The following is a 27,982-nucleotide window of genomic DNA, read 5'->3' as shown; positions in this document are numbered from 1 at the left end:
GCGGCCATGGCGGACGGCGGCGGGAGCGGCTGGGGGCCGCCGTGCCCCGGGGCGGCCGCGGCGCTGAGGCACTGGGAGCAGCTGCGGCGGCGGGCGGCGGCGGCGGCGCCCTGGGCCCGCGGGCTCCTGGCCGTGGCCGCTGGGCTCGGCCTCTGCTACGCGGTGCTGCGGGTGCCGCTGCGGCTCCGGGACAGCCTGGCGGCCGGTGAGACGCGGCGGGCCGCGCCGGGGGCTGAGGGGCGGCCGGGCCGGGCGCCTGCGGAGGGCTGCGGGGCCGCCGGGCCGGGCAGGGCCGCTCCCGGGGCCGCCCGCAGCGACGCACCGAGCGCGTCAGCCCGGCCCCGGGGCTCCCGCTGTGTCGCCGCCTCCGGGCCCGGGGACGGCGCGGTGTCCGGGGCCGCCCCCGCGGTTGTGGCCCGGGCCTCGGCGGTGCCGGGGCGGCTCCCGTGGCGCCGGGCGGTGCCGCCGCGGGCCCCGCTCCCCGCGGGGCTGGAGGCCGGAGCTCGGGCTCGCCGTCAGCGCGGGCCCGCGTCCCTCCCGCACACCCCGCCCCGGGCTGCTGCCCAGTCTGGGTCCGAGCTGCGCAGAGCAGCAGTGGGGGCTGGGCTGGCCCGGCCGGTGCGGTGAGCACCGGGAGGGAGAGGTCTGCGCGACACGCGTGTTCTGACACGGAGCAGGAACTTGCGTCAAGCCAGTACGTTTCTGGTTTGGAGTGAAACGAAATAACACGTTACGTGGGCTTGGTGTGGCGCGGCAGCCACGCGGTGGTTGGAGCCGTAGGCCGCTGCGCCGAAGAGCTTACGCTGCGTTTTCTAGACTGGGCAGATCACCTCCTGCGCTGTCACAGAGAGTACAAACAGAGTAACAGATGGAGAGGATTCTCTAACACAGCAGTGTTATCTGTGAGCTTACTAAGGCGGTGTTGTTATACGTTTGCATAATATTTCATATCACGTTGTTTAATAAAAAGCTATTGGTGTTTTCCAGTTCTGCTTTTTCAGTTTTTGTTTCTGTTTCTCTTAACAGTGACTGTGTTCTTAAGCACTTTGACTCCAAAATTCTACTTTGCCCTTACAGTGACTTCGTCTTTTATATCTGGACTGATATTTGTAAGTAGTCCACTTTAAAAAAACAAACCAAAAAAGTTCATAAAAGCAAACAACTTGAGCACCTCTAGGACACATTCGTTAGGGGTGGATGCATTTGGCGTTTTTTCCATCAGGCTGTAGAGGGTGCCTGTGTGCTAGGAAGGAACTGGTGACTTCGTAGCTTTTCTGATGTGTTTGACCTTCGCTTTTGCTGTGCGTTGTACCTTGGGGTGAGCCTATGGGAAGTAACTTGTACCTGTTTTAGAAACTCAGCCTTGTTTTAAGGAGGTGCGTGTGTCCACCTGTGTGCGTACATATGTGTTTGTGTAGACATGGATACATAAAAGTGCAAAATGTAGGTGCAAACTCTGCAGACCTCTCTGTGTAAAGAAAACACTGAGATTGTTATCCGTTTTAAACTAGGCAGTTAAGAGTTTAGCATCCCATGGTAATTTTGGGGGGGCTTTTAGGCATGTGTCATCCTGTAACTATCTTAAAAACTTTGGTGTGAAAATGAGCCAACAATTCGGCTCGCCTTCGGAAGGCAGTGTGCACAGACGTGGCTGACGCTGCACGAAACGGACGGGGCACGCTTGCACGCTCCGTTCTGCTAGCGCAGCTGTTTCTGCAGTGACGAGCGTCTGGCCGTGATGTGGACTGTGGCACTACATGCAAATCTTGTGGCTTCATCTTTATTTTCAGTTTATTTTCAGCTGAAGAAAATGTCTCTTCTCATCAATTAAACCTATGTACCAGAATGTGCAAAAATTGTTTCATGGGTGATTTTTTTTGTAGCCACCATTTAAAAAACCAAAAAAGTCTTATTTATGTGGCAGAAACGATTTGTTTGCTGTCAGTAATGTTGCTTGGGTTTTGATTGAAGGATTTGAGGAAAGTCATATAAGAGAATGGATTCTGCTTGTGGTAGGTCTTTTACGTAGGTTTGCTCTTAAGAGAAAAAAAGTGTTATTGGTCAGCCACGGCTTGCACTAGTGCTTCTTAACAAAGAATACAGTTCGTCTAAACATCATGTATTTCTGCGTTCTGATGAAAACGCTCAGCTGCGTTGGTCCAGGGCTGACAGTGTGGTACAGTGCTGGAGGACCCGTGATACGCAGGTATTTTTAATTGCTTCAGAGAGAGATGGTAATATTTTTGACCCAAAATTTCTTGTAAGTGAACTGGATTGCTGTTAATTCAGCCTTTTCTCTTTGGACTCTTCTGAATGGCAAAACATGTCAGTTTAACTGCCCATCTTGTGCTTTGTTCTTTTAGATTATTTTTGTGGAATGAAAGAACTACGCTTGTCTTGAGGTTCTTGCCTCTATGCACAGTTCCTTATACAGACACTTTCTGAAAGGGTTTAGAAGTTCCCCTAATGACTTGAGGAGGGAGGAACATATGTTTGACTAAAATGTTACTGGTTTTTTTCAGTCTCTTTCATATTATGTGGGTGATCCTGCCTGATGAGACAGGCCAAACCAGATAATTAGTGTTAATTTGTATGTAGATAAGTTCCATCTGCAGTCATGTGCAATGGGATGTACTAGCTGTGAACAATTTGCTCTCCATCACTGATGTTTATGTTCGAAGGGTGTCCCCTAAGGACATTTCTGGTACTTTTTTCTCCTGTGACAGGTGTTTGAGTGGTGGCATTTCCGAAAATACGGCACGTCGTTCATCGAGCAGGTTTCTGTGAGCCATCTGAGGCCCCTCATCGGCGGCGGCGCAGAAAACGGCCCTCCAGCCACGGCAGCATTCTCTGCTGGGGAGAGTGAGACCAGCAGGCAGAACATGCCAGGTGATTGTTCACGCGTCGCAGGGTTTTCCCCAAGCGTCGAGGCGGCTGGTTCGCATGGACCGGCTTTGACTCTGTGTTAGTGCTTGTAAGAACTGGAGAGAGGCCTACATCTTGCAGTGCGTGTTTTATTAATAATGGTAAAAAACCCCTAAAGAATAATGTTTCATTGATCTAAAACATTAATTATTAAAAATATTATTTAGAAAATATATTACACATTTAGCTAAAAGTGTTTCAGTAACATTAGATGTTTACTGTCCTGAATATGTGCAAGGTAAACATTGCATAAGTGTAAATGGCAGTGTTTAATCTTTCCACCATGTGCTTTTGTACACCAGCAATGTTGGGGAGCAAAAATATTTATAGTATAGCAGAAGTTTATGAAGAAAACCATATGAGTGTGCTCAGGTCGAGCAACAAGAACATTAGAGCAGCTTTTGAAAACAAAACTGCGTTTGCATTACTGCATTTTGAAGTCGAGATAGTATTTCCTGTGCTCTTAATTCAAAAAGTACTTTTCCCCCCCCCCCTCCCAGAGTGCAAAGTGTGGCGGAATCCTCTCAATCTCTTCAGAGGCGCCGAGTATAGCAGGTATTGTCTTACTTTCTGCTGCATATTTTTAAAATGAATCAGGGGCATACACGTGAATACTTCCCAGAGCTTGCACTAGTAATATCAGGAGACAGCTGAGACCTGCAAGATTCTAGGGGTGATTGATGCCACTCCTGTGTTTAAAAGGCATCTATCCAAGCTTTGGCACTTTCAGTGTTAAGAATGCAAATATTACGGTAACACTATCAAATTTTTTGACAGTAAAGTAGGAGAAAAACTTTATTCAGAGGTTGTGACAGTGATTCTGGGTCTGAATTCTCTTTTATTAAACTGATATGGCTGTATTGTAAGTTTCCTTGTGTTATTTCATAGGAAAAGCTGCTTCCTAGGAAGCCAGTTCCGAGGTTGTTTAGAACTTTACAACCTGTGCAGATTATGGGACACTAGTACTCGAAACTTCTGGTTTGTAGCTCCAGTCCTTTATTAAAAACATGTTGTGCCCTAGCTTCAGTTGTTAGACATGTCAGATAAGCCCCTTGGTATCAGCATTACTGTTTACTAGGAGTGCCTCTTCCTGAAATTTCTCCTGTTACAGATACATGTGGGTGACCGGGAAGGAGCCTCTTACATACTATGACATGAATTTGTCTGCTCAAGATCATCAGAACTTTTTCACGTGTGACACAGATGCCCTTCGGCCTTCAGATACAGGTACCAATGTTGCAGGCATGAGGTATAGAAGAGTTGGAGAGTGTAAGTGGGTATTTTTAATACACTTCAAGGTAGCACAGGCTATCGTTTCAGGTGTTTTGTGAAATGATAGTCTTTCTCAATTGCTAAGGAGGTTTAATAGCTGTATTCAGTGAAAAGATGCTTTTTTTACCTTGTAGTTTCTGTACTGACTTTAAGGCTGTAATTTTAAGATCTCACACTTGTCGTATAATTAACAACACAGTACTGAAAATCTGGATAGTATTCTCAACAGCCAAAAATGGGGTCTCATTTAAACCTTGGTAATGAATAGTGCGGTCTCAAGACTTTTTCGTTGTGTTCCACATGTTTAGTGCAGAAAACGTTCCCTACCTGGTTCCTGTCAGCCGGGGTGTGAACTATTGTCAGTTTGTCAGGTTCCGGAAGCATTACTTGTCAGCTGGCTGTGACGTGCTTGATATGGACGATGTGTTTTTGTTTCACAAATGGACTGTATTGTCTCGCTTAGGAAGCCAAGACTAATATTTTGTTTCCAAAAGAAAACTCAAGCATTTTTCCATGTTATTCTTGCTGGACAGCAGAAGGTTTTGTTCCAAAAGAAACATGTATAGATTCTTCAGTTTTCTTATCGTGCTTGAGATAGGCCAGATATGTAACTCTGTGAACGTAAGGTTTTGGAATTCTTTCAGAACTGTTATTTGGTGTGAAAGCTATTAATTCTGCATAGAAGATGGTAGCTCTAAGTAGGTTGCTTTTCTTTGGCTGCAAGTGGGTTTCCAGTTTGGAGTTTCCATTTTTCACTAATGGAGGGGTAGTGCGGAGGGGTTGAGTTGCTGCATTCAGCTCTTGTTTGCTCCTTACCTGACCGTAATTTTGCGTTCGGGTTGTAATTCAAACAACCCCTGTGAACAGGTAGATTTCACCCTCTTTAGTTGTTTCCTAGAACACTTTCTAATAAGGTGTTAAATTATTATAGTACATCTTGAATTGGCTTTGCCATGTTATGACACTCAAATGTGCTTTGTGAATTTAAAACAAAATTGTTTAACCCTTCGTGATCTGGTAGTTGTCTAAATACTTAAGTATGAATCTGTACCTGTGCAAGACACAGCTCAATCTATCACTGTTTTCTTTGAATTTCTGTTTGAAAGCTTATATTGAAATTCTGTGCAGGTCCGTGCAAGAACCTGTGTTTAACAATTGCTCCTGCCAAACTTTCAACAAGTCTTGGGAAATGTTTCCAAAAATCTGTAGCAATTTAGAAATTGTACATCTGCCGGGTTATGTAAGCTGTCTTTGCTTCTCAGTGTAGGAGTTCTGAAATGGTCAGTGAATAATCTTCCTGGTGGTGCTGCTTTCTGAAATGAAATTTGGGGCGTAATGAGAAGTTGCAAGATTCTGCTGCGTGTGGTAGAAACTCATGCTGGAATTGGAACACGTTTACTCTTCCCTATAACAATCACGTAGCAAACAGGAATTTGCAGCATCGGAGTGAATGCTATGGTGGAGCTGAGGCATGAGCAGCCAGCGCTGCCTGCGTTGGCTCCCAGGGGTTTTGCCGGTGTCTCTGTCCCTCACCAGCCTTTCGATGTTTTCGCAACAGTTATGCAGAAAGCATGGCGAGAGAGAAACCCTCAAGCTCGGATTAAAGCAGCATATCAAGCTTTAGAGTTGAACAATGAGTAAGTTTAAAGTTCCATTTGCTGTATTTCTAGTGTGAAAGGTTGAGTGATACTGAGCACACTATCAGTTTTGTGTACTAATAATTTAGATTTAACAAAATTCTGAATAGCTTAAGGGGGATTTCTGTGACACAGAGAATTGCACACGTGGCTGTCAGACTGAAGTCTTGAACTGTGTTCTAAAAAACAGCTTTTGTTCTCCCTTTTTCTTGGGAAAGAGGTTTAAAAAAATCTTTATCAGTAGCAATAACAAATGCAAAATCTTATTCAGAGGTGGAACAGTCGAAGCTGAATATGAGATCATACGTGTTTCAGAGATGGCATTGTGTGCTTATATTGTGTTTGGAGTTCACGGATGCCACTCCTGTAAGGGATTTAAAAATACTCTCGCAACACAAACCAAAGAATTTCATGCACTTCTGTGATCTGTTTTGTTATGTAGTCTGGTTGTTTCTGTGTAAAGTGTCTACCTCCTGGTTTTAAAAATGCAAAGCAAACCAAACACAAAAAAACCCTCTCCAGACAATTACCAGAGCATTTTTAATATTTGTAGGAAAATTATTTGGCTTGCTGTTACAATTCTTTGTTTTGTTCTTTCTCCAAATGTGTGTTTTTCTGTCAAATGGGAAAGGTTTCTGTTTTCCTGACACGATTTGAACGTGAGTTAGTATTTTGATGTTTTAATATTACCAATGCTTATATATTAAACATAAGTGAAAACTGCCCATTTCTAAAGCTTTTAATGCTTACTCAAAAAATACTATATCCCTCAGAATAACTAGTGGGTTTTTTCCTTATTACAGTTGTGCCACTGCGTACGTCCTCCTGGCTGAGGAAGAAGCAACGACTATTGTAGATGCGGAGAAGTATTTCAGGCAAGCTCTGAAAGCAGGAGAGATGATTTACAGAAAGTCTCAGAACTGCCATTCCCAAAGTCCCCAGCACGAAGCACAGCTGAGTAAGCACTTCTGAATCACGTAAAATCTTGTTCTGATGTGAGCAGAAATGTAAAACTAAAGTTATAATTAGCGATTCTGGTTTGATTCCCAGTTCAGTGAGGGAGTTTCTACTGTGTCAGCTGTGCTTATGCGTGGCGTGCTACGCGATCTTTGCCGTGTGATCTGTGTGTGCCTGAAGGAGTCTTGGGAAGCGGCAGTTACACTGTGGCTTCATCCTGGTTTGTCTCACTGAGACTCAATATGTTATTGTCTTGGAAAGCTGTGTAGGTAAGGCAGACTAATGAAGCAATTAGTGTGTGTCAGTAGCACCTTCTTTTATTCTGCCCTACATTTTGGAAAAAACAGATTTTTTTTCTCATTTAACCTAGTGAAAAGTTGCTGTCATTGGTCTGGATGGGCCTTGGGTGGGACAGCAATAGTAATTATTTTGTGCTTTTAAATGTGGTTGGGAAGAAGGTTGTGGGGTTTTTGGTGGGTTGTTTTTTTCTTGATAGGGAAGGAGAGATAAGGATTGAAACTGATAGGCTAATTTTTTTTGTCTTTGTAATCAGGGAGAGACACGAATGTATTGGTATATGTGAAACGGAGACTAGCTATGTGTGCAAGAAAACTTGGAAGAATACGAGAAGCAGTAAAAATGATGAGAGATGTAAGTGAAACTAAAGAACGGCAAGCAACTGTTGTTTTCAGTGACATTGTCCAAACTGATGGTTTAAAGTTCCTTTCTAGGCATCATAATGAATCTAACTGAATTATTTTCCAATGAGATTTGCACATCATGATTCATGATTTTTTTGAGAACAGTTTTTTTTGGTTCCTACATGTAGGTTTTAAATTTTTAGATTGTAGAATGTCATATGTTCACAGTTCTGTTGTCTGGTTTGCTTCATGCTTGACTCGGTGACTAACTTGTCAAAATAGCCAACTTTAAACTTCATCATATTTTTTCTTTCACTTGCACAAGGTGTACATAAGTTATTTTTTCATAGGAAAATATTACTGACCAAAACAACTCAATGTGGGAATTGTGCAAGTATGGGCTGACAGTGTGTTGTATGAAGCTCTGCATACTTATTTTCCAGTAGGTGTATGTAGGAAAAAAATAAGGTAGAAATGATGCAATTCTTTTCATGCTGCTTACGTGCCAGTTTCTAACACTGTGAAAGAACGGAACATTGAAAAAGCTTAAATTATCGTACCAATTTCTGTTAAGTATTTCAAGGATTCAAGTGCAATTCTATATGTGCTTAATTTATTTATCTTTACTGATTTGCAGTTGATGAAAGAGTTTCCACTTCTCAGCATGCTGAATATTCATGAAAACCTCCTGGAGGCACTGCTGGAATTACAGGCTTATGCAGATGTCCAGGCAGTTTTAGCGAAGTATGATGGTAAGTGTGTTATTGTGTTAGAGTGTAGGTGAGGTGGGCAAGGTGTGCCTACCAAAGGCGTGTGTCTGCCCATGGGCTCAGCTAGTTGACTAGATTCCCTTCACTGGCAACAGATAGGAGCTTCCAGAGTGCAAGTCAAGTTTTTTCTTTTGGATTACGAGGTGAAATTTAGGCAAGCTAAATTGCATACAAGTTACTTTTTATGGGTTTAAGTTAGTTCTAATCTGTAAAGAAATCTTGCAGCTCACTTTCCTTCAAGCATTATTTTAATTTTTTAATCTCTTCTACATCACTGGTTATGCTGAAATTCATCAGCCTTTTTCAGTCAGCACGTAGCCCCCTAAGTAATTGATGTAAGACAGATGGTAAGGTAGATTTCCCTTCTTGTCATCTTCCAGGCTTGGCCTTATGATTCTATAATACTGAGGATGTTTGCCGGAGATTAGCAACAGGCAGGCGTACTGCTTGCCAGAGAGTAGTGGTACACAAGCTTTGGTCCATTAAGTGGCAGTAGTTTGCTTTCGCTTTCCACCTCAACTGATACCTTTCAGGTGTTGTGCAAGTCTTGCTAAAGGTTAATAAAATAAGTAGTTACTTTCTTATTGTCCTCAGAGTTTTGCCACCTAGGTAATGCCCACATCATTAGTGTACAAAGTGCTGAAGTCAAAGCTGTCCCTTAAATCATCTTCAGAGTGGCGGGACACAGCAGCAGTATTTTGTGGCAATCGTTCCCTGCACTTGAGAAGTCGGTATGTTCTCCCTTGTGTCTCTGTTCTTTGCTGCTTCAGGGATTCAGAAGCAGGATATTCTTGCCCAGATCCTGTGCCCCCTGTGCGTGGCAGCCCTAGCTGCCTGCTCCTGTTACTTGACTGTCCATAGTCTTCTGTTTGGATTCTTACTAATTTAACGAAGCCGTTTGCTCTTTTCCTGGTGCTTCTTTATGTTAACATCAGGAATTGTGACACTTTCTTAAGAAAGGGTTGCTGATTTTTTTCTAAGCATCTGGAAAAATGAGTATGAGCTTCAAACTCTCTGTAGCAGCCCTGTGTTTTGCTTGACACGACAGCCAGACTTCTAGTAAGTGATGGACAAGCCCAGGATGGGATTTACAAAAAAAGCAAGAGCCATGTGACTATACACAACATGGTACTTGGGAATTAGACCCCAGACTTTGTCTGCTTTTAAAGTAAACTTGTACTGTGGAGTGCTAACCTTTTCATCTGTAGTTGTCAGCTCAAACTTGGCCTCAGATATTCTAGAAATCCTACAACTAATAGAATTTTTCCCCATGGAACTGGATAAGAACGGAAAAGCATTTTCATTAAAATTTGTCTACCTGTCTGTAATGTGATTTTTTTAGTCGGCTTCTAGTCAGTCTATCTTTCAGTATTACATAGAACTTGGTGTTAATGTACACTTGCAAAATTAGATAACAATTAGAAGCTTATTTTAAACCTTCGTGGGCTAACACAGGAAAAGTACACTGTTCTTAAGTGTGTATTTATACATGCATTTCTCCTTGAATTCAGTTTCAGTGTCTTGGTATGTTTAGAAGAAAAAATGACTCTTTACCACCTAACTACAACTCTGAGTTTTTAATCTGAGAATGACTGGTGACCAGAAAGAAGACTGTGCAAAGAAATTCAAAGTTTCCAATCATAGCTGAAATGTTCCAGATGTTACATTCGTTGTCTGCCCAAGTGAAAAGCTTTACACTCAAAGGATGTGGGTTTGAAATGTTTGTCTTGCCTTGGAATCTTACAGCTTAATTATTTTATTTTATCATAGATATCAGTCTTCCAAAATCGGCAGCAATATGTTACACAGCAGCCCTGTTAAAAGCCAGAGCCGTGTCAGAAAGGTAAGCAAGCCTGTTTGTGAAAACAGTGGTTTGTTGCTTATCTTGGGTTATGCTGTAAAACATGAACTAAAAAGTTCCAATATGTAGCAGTTACATTTCTAAGAGCAGGTTAAGTGTATTTATATATACATATATATGCATGTATGTAGTTAAAAGTAATTTCAAGTTTCTTTTAAGCATCCATAAACTTCATAGAGGTGAAGGTGCTTTTCAGGAGGCCATGTATGCACATGTGCTTTTGTATAGATTTTGTTTTCCGGGCCGTGCCTGTGATGGTCAGCAGTTCTTTGCTTTGTGGAATTGGGTGCAGGATGTTCGTGGTAGTTCGTGTTGGCGTTTCACGTTTGTTCTGGTCTGTTGGCACAGCTGATTCTAGCTTTACCTCTGAGTAGGTGATGTTGTAACAATCTTAGGAAAGATTGGACATTCAATTACCTTACGTGATTGACATGAAGTTTCAAAAATTTAAACATAACTTTGTCATATGGGTGTGGATGGCAGTCAAGATACCTAAATTAACATGAATGTTTGTCTCCTAAAAGGGTTTGGTTATCTTTCATGCTAAACCAGTCAATTTTTAATGAACTGCAAGCTTACAGTGCAAATAAACACCTGGCTAGCATTTATTACTTGCTTTTGCTCAGCATGGGTTTTTCCCTTCAGGTTCTCCCCAGAAACTGCCTCCAAAAGAGGGCTCAGCACAGCAGAGATTAATGCTGTGGAAGCAATTCACAGAGCTGTGGAATTTAACCCTCATGTTCCAAAGGTAAGAGTATTTTATCTCCTATTGGACCACTTTTTATTGTCTTCTGAAAGAAGTCGTGTTACGTTATCATCTTGTGATTTGAGCCTTGCTAGCCCCATGTTTTCTTGAAGGTGGTTATAGCACCAGCCGTTGAGTTGTTAAACACAGTAGTGTTTGTATCATAAACGTTTGGTGGCCAGAATTAGTGGTTTGCAACAGGTGATGTTTAAACTGGGTTTTTTACAAAAAAATTAAACTCAGAATTTTCTAACTCATTGGAAAGTCCTGTAATGTATTAGTGAAGGCCTGTTGTGGGTAAAGGTAGGCTTTAATAAATATAAATTTAGATATTTAAGATTGCTGAAGCCCAATTAAGTTCTCAAAACAATAACCACTAGTAGTATTTCAAAATACATTTTTTCCAATGTCCTATCATGGCTTCAGAGCTCGGGTTACTGAAGGACCTACAGTCACTTACTTTCTTCATCCACGTGTAAACAAGATTAAGAGTCAGTGTTGCTACAGGCTGTAATTTAATGTTTGGCATTACTTGAAGTGGCCAAGATACAGATTCCACTGAGCATTGGGTGAAAAGAAAAACTTAGGTTGCTTTTTACTGTACTAGTATTGTGGTGCGTTCAGTTTGAAACCTTGAATGCAGAAGGTTGGCTTAGTCCTGGGCCTAATCCTCTGCAAATGATCGTGGAGCCCGAGTGACCGTTGCTGTGAAGGCTCGAATTAGCCAGCCGCTCTGTTCTGTCTGCCTGTCCAGTCTAATAGAATGTGCACTGAGAAAGCTAATTGCTGGGAGAAATTGCTGCTTGTTTGCATGACTGATCAAGAGCGTAGCAAGTTCATTTCAGACAGTCTCAGACAGATTTTTCTTTAGCCTCTGCCTTTAGGCGAAGAAGATTATAACGCATTATCATTATCTAAAAGTTGTTTTATTTTGTATATCCTTCAGTTGTTTCAAGAGCCTCATGTACCTTTTTAAAAGAAGTTAGATACCATTTCAAACAGACTTTTTGTGAAATATGTTCCATAGTTCTACAGACGATCATGGAAACTGATTGCAGGTTTCAAGGTTTCAGTAATTTGATCTTCTCTTCTAATTGTATACCTCTCCTGTCGTCTTCATTTTTTTTTTTTTAATTACAGTATTGCCTAGAATGCCAATTCATTAGATGGCAGGGCAGAACTTTGTTGGTGCTGGCTGTCTAGAGCTCCGAAATGCTCATGTTCCAAGCAAACAAGTGAACAAGGGCACAAACAAGTGAATTAACTTGCTCAGTGGGTTACAGAAGACTAGTGGGGAAGGAAATCTGCTTTCTGACTTTGCAGTCTGTTCTGTCCCATGGACTTAGAAATAAATGAGCTGGTAAAGTAGAAATCTCTTTGTTTTTGTATCTGATGAAAATGGTTGTCTTTGCACATAACATCATTTTGCATAAGGAAAATAAAAGAATGTTTGTTTCCCTTTGTTCTGAGTTACCCTTTTACAAGGATGAGTTTTGTTTGGAAAGTTAAGTCATTTTACAGTACTAGAAAACTGGTACTCTTAAGCTGTTTCAAATTAAAGATCTGCGACTACGTTTTGGTAATGTACAAAACAATCTTTTCCAATCATCTTCTGAATATCCTACACATTTTTATGGTGCAGAAAGTTTTTGTTAAATCTGCAAAACTCAAGAGATTTGCAGTGCTAATACCGTGCCTGTCTTACGGTTACCCACAGGCATGAAAACCTGCCAGACTGTGGAATTTTTCTGTTAGTGTGGTGACGTGGGCGCGGAGACCGCCAAGGCGCGGGGTGCGGCGTTGGCGTGTTGTGGCCGTGCTGGTATAGAGGAAGAGTGGGCGCTGCGGAGAGTGGAGGAGTCAGGTCAGGGGTCAGATATTTGAGACCATTTTCCCACAGCAGCCCTGTGTGAGTGATCCTTTACTGTGTTAAAAAGGAAAAAAAAAAATTGAAGAGGATTAGAGGGGATTAGCAAGAATATTACCCTCCGGAGTGTAGGCCCAAGGCACTAAGAGAAGAACCTAGCCAGGCAGTAAATGTGCTTTATTTGGCCGGGGCACAACCCCTCCTACATTCCTTCAAGAATCTGAATGGGAAAAGTTAAGTCCTCAAACTGGATTAGTAAATAATCTCATAGTTTGTGGCATCTGCTGAAATAAATCGGTGAGTTGGCTGCATTCTTACACTTTAGGAGACAGTCAAAGGAATTGCCAGCTACATTGATCAAAGATGGGGATTAACTTTGGCTGTTATTGGATAGGAGACACTATATGCTAGGAGAGTACAACTCACAGGTAAATACTAGAGCTGAAACTGTCATTTCATTCTTGTAAAAATTACTCATCTGTTTTTAAAAGCCAAGTTAAAATGAATGCCTATATTTTTTAATCTACCATAGGAAAACAAAATTGCATGTCTTGTGTTTCAGGGGAAACGGAAAATGATTAATCCTTGTGTTCTTTGACCCTTCAGTGCATCAGATATTCTGCTAATGTAGGAAGAGGGCTGAAAGTGAAAAAATCTGAAATCAGAGATACTTTGTGGTAGTCCAGCAAAACCACATTAGAACAAGATTTTCCTGGGTTTGGTTTGTTATTCTTCCTTTGGTTAGCGCACTGACACTTTCTGGTTTGCTACTCATACTTGAGAGCTAACAAGTACTTAGCCTCCTACATTGAAACTTGCAGCGATTAAATGACAAGTAAAAATATCATTGGTTTGGGGTTTTTTTTTTTTAGCCTAAACTTGTAGCTCATTGGTATTGTACCTGTAGTGTTATACTTCATGTATATTCCACAAAAATGTATTTTTATTTTGCCTTACTGAAGATGCATTTTTTTTTCTGATATTTTGCGTGTGAAAACCCCGATTTAAGTCTTGAACCCGGGTGTGTGTGTTGCTGCTGTTCACTTCCCATGCGAGTGCAGGCTGTCTGCACTGTGTCAGGAGTGGGCTGTTTCTTCAACAGGTGGAAGTTGGCCCCTGTGTGATAGGCTCAGTTATGCCTCAAATGATCATTTATGTTTCACAATTAAAGATTTTGGAATATTCCATGTAACCAAGTGTGCTTTCCATTTTTACTTTCAGTATTTACTAGAAATGAAAAGCTTAGTGCTACCTCCAGAGCACATTTTGAAACGAGGGGACAGTGAGGCAGTAGCATATGCTTTTTTTCACCTCCAGCACTGGAAGAGGATCGAAGGGGCTCTGAATCTGCTACACTGTACATGGGAAGGCAGTAAGTATCTCTTCTTATTTTATTTTTTTCTGTACAGTAGGCTAATCTCTTTGCCTTTATTCACCTCCAACATGATTGGTTCTCTTTGTGAGAAGCTGATCACTTGGTTTAGATACAGATCTAATGCTGCTCACTCTTTTTTCAGCATTTAGGATGATCCCATACCCGTTAGAGAAAGGTCATCTTTTCTATCCCTATCCGAGTTGCACAGAAACAGCAGACAGAGAACTGTTGCCAAGTAAGTGGTTTCTAAACAGTAATGATAATAAAACATCAGCTAAGGACATGTTCAGTTTGTGGTATTCTGTATTTACCTTACTGTGATTGTTTTAGTTTGAGCTTCCCGTGAAGGAGATTCAGCTATTTGTAGATGTCCCTCCCAGACGATCCTGAAGCACTTCACGTGTGTGTGTGGGGTAAATGTTAGCTTGATTCTGCAATACCATCAGTCCGTCAGAGATGAAGTCTGTGTGTGGTACATTCAGACTAAGTTTGGCCAACTTTGAGAACAACAAAATGGACCAGTTCTTTAAATTACTTCTGTTAAAAGAAGTCATTGATTTGACTACTGCTGTAGACGAGCCGTTTGCTTTTAGCAGGAGAAAGTGCATCGTTCCAGTCCTGCACGCAGGTATCTAGCAGAACCCGTCTGTGATCTTACAGAGAATTCTTGCTTAATCTGTAGGTTCGTAGAATATCGCTTTCTGTCGTTAATTCATTGGTACGTATTTGTCTGCTGGACAGTATGCTTCCTGGAACACTTTATCCAAGTAGATATTTCATTGAATTTCTGCTGACGCTTGACACTGAACAGTACATCTTCTCCAGCTGCCCATTACCTCAAGATTACTTTATGCCATTATGAACCTACATGTATTTTTCTTTAGGTAAGGCAAACAGATTAAATCATTAGGGTCCATGCTTATCATATTTAGGAAAGTAGCATTAATTTAGATTAGAATTGGACTGTTAATTGTACATGTTAATAGAATTCCTTTGGGGGTGAACTTCTGCATCGTGAAGAAACACAAGTCCCACGTGACTGGAAAGGGCTACTGCAAAAGCACCAGCAGACCCACCGAGACCACAGATGTGGAAAGGAAAACTACACATACGTGTTTCTATTTAAAAGCCTGAAGTTATATTTAAAATGTGTAATTTAAATTTGCCCCCAGACTGCTTTAAATTACTCATTTCTCACTTATGCAGGATATTGCACAAGGAATTCCTTGGTTAGCCCTAACCCTAAATTGTAGACTTCTCAGCATAATTAAACACCAGCACATGCAGATATTTCAACACGATCACTCACGCATTCCTGTTATGCTTTAAATATAAAACTACCCATAAATAAAATCATCTTAACACTTTTATTGCAGTACTTCCTCGAGAAACCTTGACACTTAATTTTTTAAAATTTACCTATTTAAAAGAATGTTGACCAAATTAATGATTCAAAAATCCCATCTTGGTCTGACTAGTTACAGTTCTCGAATGGCTGTGAACATACAGAATTATCTTTAGTTGTCCTTACCTATTTCGGATTTGATTTTAATTTGCCAGTGTATGGAAAAACTAGTGCAAACAGAATCCTTCCTATTTTCTTTAACTTTCTGAACTTATGTTGGGACCTTTCCTAAATTATATTGCTCCATGATTTAAAATTCAGGTGAGTTTCTACATAGTATGAGAGCGTGACAGTGTTCCATAGCAGACACTGGTTTCTTTGGTTGCTCAGCAGAGAGGAACGTGTTACTGTCGTACTGTATCGTGGCCTGGCAGGGCTGGGTGCATGTTAAGACAGTGACCTGATAATTTCTGGGATAACATTAAACATCTCTGATGGGTGTTAGACATGAAACTCCAAAGGCTCTACTTAGTTGTGCTCCAAAATCATGTACTTGAAAGCGAAACAAAACCCCAGCACTTTGCTGTAACGAGTTGGAACAGCACAAGCCACTTCTGCTGGGCTTGCTCTTGTGGTAGCTTTCTGTGCCAGCGTTCAGAAACAGTAACTGGGAGGGTAAAGTGTCTTTTTCCTCCTCAGACTTCAGCTTAAAAATTAATACAATTGTATTTTCTTGTTTTATGAAAAGGCTTACTTACATTTTGAGGCTTTTGTTAGATTTTAAAAATGGCTTTACATTTTGAGGCTTTTGTTAGATTTTAAAAATGGCTTATCTAGAAGCGTGCAGCCCTTTTATAATTACTTACGTCTATAGAAACAATTTTTTTCTTCACTTAAAACCCCTTTAAAATCATTGGATGAAAGGCAGAGCTGCAGGTATTCAGAGCCAGTAAGTAACTGCAAATTCTCCAAACAGGTCCTCAGCTAGTAACCAGTAGTAGTGTCTTGAGTGCTGAAAGCTCCATATGCCAGCCCCTAGCCTGTCTAATCACCTTCTTTTGATTTTGTTACCATAGATTGGAAATTGCGAGGAGCTGCTATGTGCAGGATTTATAACCTCGTCCTGGTGCTGTTTTCTTTGAGGTCTACTCTGTCAGCTGCTCTGAAAAAATTTACTGTAGCCTACCAACCAGAAACCTTTGAAAACTATTAAGGAGCTACCTTGCATGTATATATAACGTGATGGTTGTTCTCTGCTTGCTGAGCTGCTTAGAGGATGGGGAGATGTGCTGTTCTCTTCAGATAACGGGATTAATGCTTCAGAGGGTTGAAAACACCTGTACTGCTTACATTGGTCTAGGTAATTTTGACAGATTGTGAATTTTACAGTTCTTCCCTCTGTCCTGTTAAAAGGGTAGGTATCAAAAACTAAGCCTGATGAAATGCTTCAAAAATAAAGCCCATGCAAGTGAGAAAGATGTAATGACTATTAATAATGAAGCATTTAATGTAGGGGAAAAATTTTTGAGACATTTGGGTATTGGGACCTAACATGTGCTGCACAATAGTCTGGAGTCCACACTTACTCCTTCTGAAAGTCTAGAACTGAGTTACAAGACTATGTAAATAATTCAGAAAACTGTCCTCAGTTATCAAATGCCAATATTCTTCACTTTTTTTTTCCTTTCAGCATTTCATGAAGTCTCTGTTTACCCACAGAAGGAGCTTCCCTTTTTCATCCATTTCACAGCAGGCCTGTGTTCCTTTTCGGCAATGCTTGCCCTCCTGACGCACCAGTTCCCTGAGCTGATGGTCATTTTTGCTAAAGCTGTAAGTGTTGTCTCTGTCATGGGTCTGGCTTGGGTAACTTGTGGGGAGCTTTGGGAATTTTGAGGTCCATGCTGAAGTAGGCTTTATTCAGTCTCATGCTTGTGGGGTATGAATTATTTTATCTCCTTTTGTAAGAATCTAGTTAATGACAAACGCTGGTTGAAATCTGGGCAAAATGTCTATTTTGACAAGAAGGTGAACTGTTACTATAACATACCATGGCTTTAATTTGCACTCAAGGTGAGAGAGAGCAGCATTTCAGCACCAGAGCAATTTTGCAACAGGGCACTTTGAGTGTCTTATTCTCTTAGAAGTGGAAGACTGCAGTGTGAGAGCCTCAAAAAATGAATTTGTTGACTGAAGATTTTGAGAAGTGAGTAAAAGGCAGGCTGGGCTGCAGGAAAAACAGGTCTCTTGCTAAGCACTGGAAACTAGTAGTGTGATGTGAATGGAACAGACGAGAACAGAGGTGAAGTAACTTAACTTCCAAGCCAGGTTCAGAAGTTAGTTAGCTGTCACTTACCTTGTGGGAACTAGACCAGTGGTTTTATATCTCATCTGGTTCCAGTTACTAGATGGAGAATGTGACCACAGTTCTGTCATTTGAGTACCTGTTCAAGGATAGAAGTTGAACTTGACAATGGCAATCAGGCTTTTAGCTAGAAACGTCTCTAATCTGTGCTGCTTTAAATATATCTAAATATCTCTGCTGTTGAGCCATTTTGTTCCTATGGGCACCTTCTGTGCCCATCTCCTTTCTCCCTCTCTTTGCCCTGCTCTTTGTAGGGTTTCTTTTCCTTGCTTACCTGTGAACGTTGCTGCTGGCTGTAACCTTGTCATCTTTCCCTGGACTCTGAAAGCTGAGCTGTCTTTCTTTGGCAGAGGGAGAAACTGTGCAGGCAGCTTCCCCTCCCCACTTCTCAAATGAAGCCGCGCAGTATATTTGGCCTTTATTGAACTGTGGAGCTCATGCAGTAGAGTGGAGGGGCAAATACAGAGCTCTGAACTCTCAGTGAATCGTTTACTCTAGCTTTGCTAGTCAAAATAGAGAGTGAAAGGCGTTATGCTTTCGTGCTGTTTTAATGCAGCAGGTAATGGAGACCCAGGAGGTAAGCTTTTTTCTTAATGATGCTCTGTTCCTAAAAACGTTGGCTTTGCTCACAATTCTAGTCTACAGTGTCCAAGTCATGCAGGTCTGAGAGCGGGGCCTCATTTCCATGCAGTTCTGTTGATCTTTATGTTGGAAAATGTAGTTGGACATGCCAGTGACAAATTTCAGTGCTGCTCATAATTGGCTGGGTTCGTAGTAACTAGGGTCTATCTGCTTGATTAATTCTGTAAGGACTGCATTAGCAAAGTTGTATGATTTCCAGAGAGATACAAGGTCAAATGTTATGCTAACAAAGAATTGCTTGGTGAAGTTCTCTCTGCTGGGTTTCTTGAACCAAAAAAAGGCTTTGTATGAGTTAGTTGGCTTTGCATAGTGACATTCTGAATGTCAAGTGACATGTCCAAATGTGGGGGAAAAACTCACAGGGTTCGGTCATTTGGCAGGGTGTTTGTATCACTGATTTTCTGTAGGAATGGATAGATAGTGTCTGTTCAGCTAAGAAGATGATCAGGAAGCACGCGTATCGCCACATCGTTCCACCAGCCGAGTCGCAGAGGTGGACGGCACAGACAGAGGGGTTCTTGCCACTCACTCTGCTGCTTAATACTGGTGATGGTGGAAACTGTGTGTTGAGATGGACAAGGAGGGAATTCTGTATTGATCTCTTGAGACTGACAGCTGAGAAGGAAATACCATTTTCCAGTATTCTGCTATTTTAGGTAGAATTGATGTTCACTCTCAGTCATACTCTAGTGGCTAACATTCTTCCTTGTTGTAACTCTTAGATAGTTGTACTCTTGATCCCATTCCTGATGTTTTCAGAAGCATTCAGAAAACTCGTTAGAAGCAATGATACTCAATATCAAACTAACACTTCCAATTTTATTCCTAGATTGCTTTGGTATTTTAACTATAGATAATGCTGTCATGGCTGCTAACACTTTACAAAGTATTGTCTCTCGTGTTCTGGAGGTATGTGGCAGTAGCACCTAGTTGAATTTTCAAACTGAAAATGGAATTTACCTTCTTTTTAATGACATCTGCCTCTCCACCCAAGAATACTGCAATAAAACAATTACTGTTTGCTGCATCTAGGTAATTCCAGTGCTTTAAGCTTTCTAAATGACTTTTTTTTTTTCCTGTGTATTTCATTATTTCAAGTATTTTTTCATGATACTGTGTTTTAACTTACTAAATATAGTAATTTGAGTTAATAAAGTTCTAGATGGTAGATACGTGGAGTGCTTTGGCCTTAGTGAAAAAGTGATACAAATATGTTTCCAACGAATTGTTGAATTGTTGAATTTCCAACAAATCTAGAACACAGTTTTAGGAATGACAATTGGAAAGTATCGTGTATATGGAATTTTTCACTATAAATCTCTAAGTGCCTTAAATATGACTACTGAGATTACAATTCAGTTGCTGCTTAATCAAACTGTTGTTTCCAGCAATTGAATCTGCAGTGAACTGCGTGCCTCTAAAGGGTTTTAAGAAGTTGAATACCTTTCTATTGACTTGAAAAGTCAGAGTTTACATATTTTCATTTGTTAGTGCTTGAGTTTGTTTCCTCCATAATAAATCACAGGGTAAACCTTGGCAAATTGCTAAAAATATTCCAAGTGGCCAAAAATCACAATGCAACGTTTGCTGGTTCCAATGTATACAGGATAATACACATGAGCAGAGACCCGAGCACTGGCACGGGCTGCGGGTGGGCTCCCCCGGGACGGGACAGTGCTGCTGCCGTGCTCCTGGCCCCGGGACCGGGCGCTGGAGGGGTTCGTGTTGTGTCTTGCCCGGGCAGAGGGGCTTGCAGACCCTAGAGCTGGTGCTGGCACAGTGCGTGGCATTTCCTGATCCAGTTCGAGCCAGCTGTGCCTTATTAGTTCTCCTGAACGTTAATATTCTTTGAGGAGGGGTCGATGTTCCGTGTGAGTCGGTGCCGGTGAAGACCGTGGAGCAGGCAGCGGCAGAGCGCTCCGTCCGCCCGCCGTACGAGTGCAAGCGCTCGCCGTAGGCGAGAGCTCAGCCTCGCGGTTTGCTGCAGCTGGATTTCTGATCTACCGGAGAATCACTCTGCTCTTGATCATCAGAGGCAGCTCTGTTCCTTAAATAGCTGCTGTTCAGAATTGTCTCCCTAAGTGACAGAAGGGAGGCGGTATGAAAAGGGATGACGGTCTATATACGGTGCACGGAGCAAGCTGAAAAATACTGTTATATAAAACAACTTCTGTTGAAACTGCGGACAAAAGGGTCTGATTATTTTTCCATTCAGTATGAATTTTTCTTTTTTAATGATTACATAGGTGGAGAACTGGGTAGCTATGTACTGTCTTGCAAAAGTGATGTTGCACAATTTCTTCTGTAATATCTTATAAAGACACCGAGAACTCTGCCTTCAAGAAAATTAGAGATGCAGAGCGACAGCAGGCACCATGAATAGTCTTCTCAGAAGTTCCTGAAAACAACTAACATGCTTATCTTCCAAGTAAATCAATCCCGTTTTTTAAGTCCAAACCTTATGCTACTAGAATAGACCAGTCTTAGTTTAATTTAAAGTTCTGAAAAAATATGGCAGCAGTGTTTCTGCTGAATCCTGCTGAAAACGACTTCCCTGTTCAGGGAATTGGACAAAATCCGAAGACAGTCCATGTTCCAAAGTGTTTTGATACGAATTGCTTGATATTTTCACAACAAAGAAAGAAGTCATGGGACTTAAATTAAAAATTGGCTAATTTTTATGATTGCAAGATTAGGAGAAAACATTTTGCGTTCTGGTTGTTCTGTAGCTCCCCGTTAGAGGATTCTGTGCCATTTTGCTGATAGCAGCCATCTAGAGAGAGAAAAGAGGAGTAAACTGAGCCCCGTCTGGCGAGTCCTGCTTTCTGTGACACTCTGCTTTACTTTCTGAACAAATCCCCCTACCACTTTCCCCGAAGCTCATTAAGTGAGACTGGAGAATTAACTTTTTAGCCAGCTGCTGAACTTTTCATATTTATAAACACTTGAGTCTTTTGCTTATCTAAGAGAAAATGTGTATAGTTTGGAGATGTGCACTTCCCTGCCAATGTGTAATGAGTGGTTCTACACTTCATAGAAAAAAAGCCTGAAGTTTCCTGTCACAGCTGAGTGTCGATGCCAAGGGCAAAGGTTTCTTGCCTTGCTAAGCTACATCTTAACTCATGCACTTAATGTGAAGGTGCCACACGCAAACAGGCAGGCAAGAAGCTAGCTGCAGTGAAAAGCTCCAGTGCGGCTGTGAATGTTATGTTTTAAAAGCTTTTTTAATGTAATATTTGAGGTTATGATAGAAGCCAGGAGGGCCAAAGTAAAACCCTCAAAGTAAATGAGTCCTGTCATTGCTGCCTTGTGAAAAGAGGGTTTGTACGAGGATAACACGAGTCCCTGCAGAATACTTGGGGGATGGGTTGAGAAGGTGCAGAGGAGTTTGCACCATGTGTTTTAGCCTAATCTTTATTTCTGGAACTGTTTAGATGGCATCTAGAATATGGATCCTGCCTGGAAGCATGGGCCGGTCTTGCTGGATGGTCTGTTCAGTTTTCACGCGTTTGAGTCGATGATCTATAAATAATCCATGCCTGAATACCCAAGAAAATAGGCTGCGCTGCTGCCCGGTGTGTTCCGCACGGGAGGCGCGGGAGAGCTGAGGCCCCCCTAACCCCCTGCTTCTGCCCAGGTGCTGCGGGTGCTGTGGCCGGCGAGCGCGCCCGGCGTTGTGGCCTCCAGCTGAGCGGACCGCGCCAGGGTGAGTGTCCAGGGCTGGAGCCGCGGCTTCCAGAGGGGTGTTCTTCTTTTGTGTGTATTGCCTAATATTTAATGTTTACTATAAGGCTGTTTCATGGCATCAGCGTTGAGGGGATCGCAGCTCTGTTGCCTTGAGGGAAAGATACAGGGTGTTTTTTTGTTCGTACCTTGAGCCTGTAGGAGGACGTTGGCTTTGAAACTGAGCTAATTTGTTGTTGTTGTTGTGTTGTTTCTTCCAGTGCTTTGGGATTCTTCTTTCACCCTGCGGCTGCACTACAGAAAACACTGTCCTCCTCCTGCCCATCCCTGGCATCAGCCAGCTCCAGAGGGGCTGGAGTGGGCTTCCCCCGGGGCTGGATTCGGCTGCTCTCAGGAGCCGCAGCCCCGGTGGTGAGCTGACCCCTGGGCGTGGGGGCAAGGAAGGAAGCTGTGCTGTTCAGACTGGCATCTTTGACAGGCTTCCATGTTGGTAACGATGCTTAACGTATGAATTTCTTCTTTGGCCTTGGTCTGTAATCGTCTGAGAAAATAGTTTTGGTTGAGCAATACCTTCTTGCTCTCGTCATCCCTTGTACAAATGGAAGCTAGTACTTCCTCTGTCAGAAAGGAGAGGACACAAACTGAGCAGATGTTTGGAATATTGACACTTCCTTCTCAGCTGCAGATGCACCAGATAATTGGCGTAGATTTAATTTTATAAGCCTTTTTCAAAATATTTGTAAACAGCAAAGTATGGTTCTGCTTTCTTTATTAAAAGGTTGCTTCTTAACACATTGCATTTGTTGACTTCTTAAGTGTCTGTTTAGTATAGGTTATAGTGTGCAAACAAAGATTTATTTTCTGTACCCTATAAGCTTGCATTACGCAAAGAAAACAGTAGGATAAGCTCTTCTATTTCACACTGTTACTTCTTTAGATTTAACTGTGCATCTTTTGTCTTTCAAACTGCTTTGCCTTGAAGGATGGGATGGCTTCTGAAACTGCCAAAAGTGGTTGTGATATCTGCATGGGAGTCTTTGTGGGAGACCTGGGCTTTGAAGTGCTGGTCCAGAGTACTGTCGATGTGGAGCCCTTGTCAAAGGAATTGCTTCGTATACGGAGCAGCCCCAATGGTTTGTTTACTGCAGAGGTGAAAAGATGGCTGTGGCAGCCAAGTGGTTTGAGGTAATTGGTGTGACCTCCGTTGCCACTCTCCCCACTAGAGAAAATGTCTACTTTCTCACATTCAGGTCTGCTGCAGGCATTGACGAAGCAGAGTCATGTAAGCCAAGGCTTCTTAAAAGTGGAAGTGATAAAAATAGCACAGGCTTAGGGATAAATGCAAATTCTGAGCACATGAAAAGTGGTCCATCATCTTGCTTTTACAGATAAACACATATACTTACCCATAATAACTAGGAAGATTTTACATGTAGGCTGGGACCTTGATGGTTTCTTTCGAAGGTGTTGTAAATTGTTCTAGTTTCTGAATCCTGGATGGAAGAAGCTTGCTGTAGCCTACTCTGTTCTCTGAAATAATACCTAAATTAATAAATTACAGGTCAATTTCAGTTGACCTATAATCTGTCTTGACACAGAAGACTGAGAATGTTGGTTTGGGGTTTTTTTTCCCCAAATCGGTCTTTACCTTGTAAACAAAGGACTATGAAGTGGACAGTTGCCTGTGCATCTCATACAAGTGTAGCTTATTTGTGACTCTGGCTGAGAGGAAACACGCGTGTTTAGGTAGAAATGCCGTTGTTACTCTCCACTGTAGATTTCTATTGACTGGGCTTTAATCCAAGTTAAATACTTGAATTGAGGAATCAAGAGGGGAGCCCTACAGAAAGGTATGACCAAGTTTTTTAGAGTTGCCTAACTACTAGTAGGTAATTTTCTCAACTTTCTTTCCAGTTGAATGTATGCCATTGGGGGCTGTTTCTCACTGTGGAATCATTGCGGTGATTAATAGACATGTTGTGTTCATGTAATTTCACTTCTTGGTCCGCAGGGGCCCATAAGGTAACCAACCTAATGCTTTTTAAAGTTGAACATTTTCCAGTATTTGTGTGGGGTTATAAATGAAGCACTGCCTCCCATGTATCATCCCAAGAGCTGCTTTCTTTCACTGTCCTCCCCTGACATAACAGTAACAGAAAGGGGATGGGTTTATGCTGAAAGTATAGCTGGCAAGAGGCTATGTAATGAAAATCTTCCTGTCTCTCTAGAAGTGCCAGTAATTCTTGGGGAAGGAGGAGCTCTCTGGGTGATTTTGTAGCAGGATGGTTCATGCTTTATAGGAACGTTCCTTTGCCACCTAGGAGCAGGGACTTACCACCTGATCCATACCATGGAAATACCACAGCAGTCCACGTGCAATTAAGTTGCATGCATGTGTGTGTGTACATATATATATATATATATGTATAAAAAAAATGGTGGTTGTGACTTGGGACAGATAAACATTGATTGTTGCCATTTCCGTGGACCACGCACTAGGGTGACCTTACAGCCACCGGACGGCAAACGCCTTTCCACGAGGCTGTGTGCAATGTTAGGAGACTTCTCAAATTTTTGTTTCTTTCAGAGCAGCCAGTGAAAGTCAAGGAACTTGAAAAACAGCATTTATTTATATACCTGATGCTAATATGTGTATTTGTAAACCAAGGTAATTATAGTCTCTGTGATTCGTTTGGGGTGGGTTTGGTTTGTTGGGGCTTCTCTGTTGCTCGCAGTGTCTCACCGTGTCAGGGCAGATGAGTTTTTGATCAGAATGTCCAGGCAGAGGAGAGCTGCATCGCTTCCTGCCAGCCTCTTACTTTTCCAGAAGTAATCTCCAGAAAGGACAGGGAGGGAAGGAGAGAGGGAAATGTTACCACTGATAGTAAAGCTCTTGTTTGTGAGGCAGTTAGGCAATTAAATTCTTGTGTGAATTTGCCCTATCTTACCAGTGATTTTAATGAAAAGTGTGTAAAGATGTTTCATTGCATATGTGCCTGGAGAGACCGCACAAGCATGATTTGTTATCTTGTTGAAGCAGAACTTTCTGATGTTGGCTGGCTGTAAATGCAGTATTTGGAAGTTAATACGTAAATGCTATTGGCTGTTTGATGTCATGTAGCCACAGCAGTCCTTCGAGCCTCACAAACGTCCATCAGCTGCACCTGCTTTATCTGAGGCATTAGCAAGTCTGAAGGGTGACTGCCCCGGCTTCGGTCTGTAGCTGGCCCCTTCGTACGGGCAGGAGGTTTCAGTTCCAGTTCCGGTGCCGTGCCCGGTGCCGGCTGCCCGGGGGGGGCTGTAGGAGCAGCCCCGGCGTGCGTGTGTCTGCAGGGCCCTTCCAGCCTCTGGTCTCTCTCCTCCAGAGCTGGGGACGTTTTACCCCTTGAAAGCTGCTCAGTACGACTTCCCACTGGCTGTTGGCACTATTCTAATAACAAAACTCTTAAAGCAGCAGTGGGGCAGTTCAGACTAATAAATATTTCTGGGTGACAGGGTCTGCTCAAGGCAACTCTAGTTCATGTGGGCTTATAAACCGCATCAGAATTATCCTCTAGGGAATGAGCCCATTCGCAGTTCCTTACCCTGCTGTGAGCCCGCCCTTCTCTCAAACTGGGGATCGATGCATGCCTGTATGTGGCAACAAGACTTCTGATGCCATCAGAAATGCTGGTCACCGAGCTTACGGTGACAGATTCATAGTGGAGATGGTCACCTCCTAGCCCTGGCTGCTGCTCTGGAGTGCCTCTTGGTCCAGGTCTGTCGCAGGCCGGTTCCCTTCCCGCATCTCCTCTGGCACTGGCCAGGCTTGTTTATTCCCTGCTCCTCGTCCTGGAATTGTTGTGAGGGTGCCAAGGCTCATAGATCCATGACTCTGAGCAAAGCAGGGTTTAAAGGTCGTAGGCAAGACCATTAATAACAAGGTGCAAACGGCTGGTTTATATGTAACGTGAAGCTTTTTACTTATTTCATTTTTGCACTTTGGGGGCTCTGTTTGCTTATGGAGCACTTGGTGTCTGGTACCTATTTAGGCTGAGAGCAGGCAATTGGGTTCCTTCAGGCCTTCAGAGGAATGCAGAAAATTGTTCTCTGGTGTTGTAATTCTGCTGGGATAACTGGAGCTTATTTGTCTCACTGCTTATTAAATGCATACTTGTCTTGAGGTCCTCTTTTTTTCTGAGAAACATTGGGTGAATCCCAAGGACCACAAGTGAGAGGAAGATTCCAGGGGGAGGGGGAGAGCGAAGTGCCTGCACCTCTGTGCAAGCTGCATCATCCGCCTCCGGTGCCAGCAGGCTGAAGAGGTTAAATATGAGAGCAAACTCCCTTGGAGAGGAGGAGATGTACGTACGGGGCTTGTGCAGACGTAAATTAATTTTGCCCTTCCCCTTGCCCAGAGATGACGTGCTGAGGGGAGATGCATCTCCCAAACTACTGCTAGGTGGGGTGTGTGCTTGGGAGGCACGTGGGGCTGGGCTGAGGTCTCAGAATGGAAGCAGCTGTGGAGGTAGGGAGCAGATGTGCGCTGGTGCTGTGTTCGTAGCAGAGGACAGTGTTGGCAACAAGGGCAGAGAGAGCAGATGGGGCTCATACTCCACCAGCCTCCGAGTAGTACCCAGCTTGCTCTGTTTTGCTGTTAAAAAGGACAGACCGACCCCTCCCTTCTCTCCCCTGCAGTTAAGGCTGTATGGCTGCATAGGTGACACGTGAGCTAGTCTGATCTTCTGCTTATGGGTCCAAAATCTCCAAACATCAGGTCACGTTGACAGCAGCAGTCATGGTGGGCTTCTGTGCGCAGTCTTCTGTGGTCTGAATTCACCCGGCTGTTAACAAAGGTGGATAGCGAGGAAAGGCAGCTTCAGCTTCCAGCTCTGTCTCTGGTCTCCTGGCTCCCCCTCCCTTCCCTGAGCCTCCGAAGTGGGGCGTGCTCTGCATGCCCCAGCCCTGAGCACTGTAGGAAGACGACCACGATCAGGGATGCTGCTCATGTGCTTGGAATTTTCCTCATTTCCAGCTTTGATTGTTGTGTTGTGCTTTTTGGTGGGCCCTTCGGTGAGTCTGGTCATTGGGGAAAGCTCGATAACACACCCAGACTTATTGCGTCAGTGAGGGTGCATCCACAAAGATGAGTATGTTTCTCCATTGGGGATCTTCTTGCTTTGGTTATTCCTGGCCAATGACATTTTCCTCTTGCTCTGAATACGTTGAATTGTGCAATCTCACTGTGGCCTCATCAGCTCGGACCTTTCTCTTAAGAACCTCTTGATTTCTTTTCTAATTTGGCTGTAGGCTATCATCGGTTATAAAACAGTGTGACACAGTATGTGACTACTGCATTCTCCTGCATTGACTCACCAGCTGAGATTCCAGAGCAGTGACCCCCCTGCTGCTAGCTGGAGCAGCCCTCCGTGACCCGGCCTCAGCAATACGGGATGTGAAAGCTCCCACACAGATCTTCACAGGTTAGGCAAATGTTAGTCAGAATGCCCCGATAAATCTGTCCCTGAGAGCTGGACGTGTACAGAGCACGTGGTCCTCGGCACAGGTACCCGAGCGAAGCCTGCGCAGGTGTGACCGCGGTGGTGAGCAGAGCAGGCCCACGCAGCGACCAGGGGGCTTAGGACGGAGGTGTAGCCCGGCAGTGTGTACGCTCTGCATTTGCTGGGGGTCAAAAACTTAATCAATGTCATCACTACGTCAGTCCAGAAAAATGATGGTGTCACCTGGGCTAAGGCATGCTCACACTTCACGTGATTTAATAGAGAAAATACCCTGAATCTGCATAGATCCCGTGTTTCCAGCGTCTTCTACCTCCTCCTGTGTGTCCTGTCCGGCTCCTTCAGAGAAGGAAATGCATTCAGAAGCTCACTAAGCAATTAATTCTGCTCCTTGTCCTTGA

At 43.0% G+C, this 27,982-nt stretch overlaps 1 protein-coding gene across 2 annotated transcripts; it reads left to right on the top strand.

Annotated features, from left to right (window-relative positions):
- Positions 1-6: 6 nt before the first annotated feature.
- ST7L (suppression of tumorigenicity 7 like) lies at positions 7-27,441 on the top strand. Of its 2 annotated transcripts, XM_075442887.1 has the most exons (16): positions 7-205; positions 1,027-1,109; positions 2,727-2,889; positions 3,426-3,480; positions 4,037-4,152; positions 5,756-5,834; positions 6,638-6,792; positions 7,345-7,442; positions 8,070-8,184; positions 9,973-10,045; positions 10,709-10,811; positions 13,897-14,047; positions 14,193-14,285; positions 17,086-17,225; positions 22,037-22,105; positions 22,344-22,873. In XM_075442887.1, exons 1-15 carry the CDS (start codon positions 7-9, stop codon positions 22,088-22,090), a joined length of 1,677 nt encoding a protein of 558 aa, XP_075299002.1. In that variant the 3' UTR covers positions 22,091-22,105; positions 22,344-22,873. The 2 variants fall into 2 exon arrangements, with proteins under 2 accessions (XP_075299002.1, XP_075299003.1); XM_075442888.1 differs by lacking the exons at positions 22,037-22,105; positions 22,344-22,873 and adding an exon at positions 27,373-27,441.
- Positions 27,442-27,982: the final 541 nt, after the last annotated feature.

The sequence above is a fragment of the Opisthocomus hoazin genome, chromosome 25 (genome assembly GCF_030867145.1).
Source record: "Opisthocomus hoazin isolate bOpiHoa1 chromosome 25, bOpiHoa1.hap1, whole genome shotgun sequence".
NCBI lineage: Eukaryota > Metazoa > Chordata > Aves > Opisthocomiformes > Opisthocomidae > Opisthocomus > Opisthocomus hoazin.
This window is presented reverse-complemented; position numbering and strand designations above follow the sequence as displayed.

Excerpts from the sequence above, each read along its gene's own strand:
- ST7L (XM_075442887.1), top strand. The coding sequence starts at position 7 with ATGGCGGACGGCGGCGGGAGCGGCTGGGGGCCGCCGTGCCCCGGGGCG. Across the intron at positions 206-1,026 it reads CCGGGACAGCCTGGCGGCCG|TGACTGTGTTCTTAAGCACT; the intron begins GTGAGACGCGGC and ends TTCTCTTAACAG. Across the intron at positions 1,110-2,726 it reads TTATATCTGGACTGATATTT|GTGTTTGAGTGGTGGCATTT; the intron begins GTAAGTAGTCCA and ends CTCCTGTGACAG.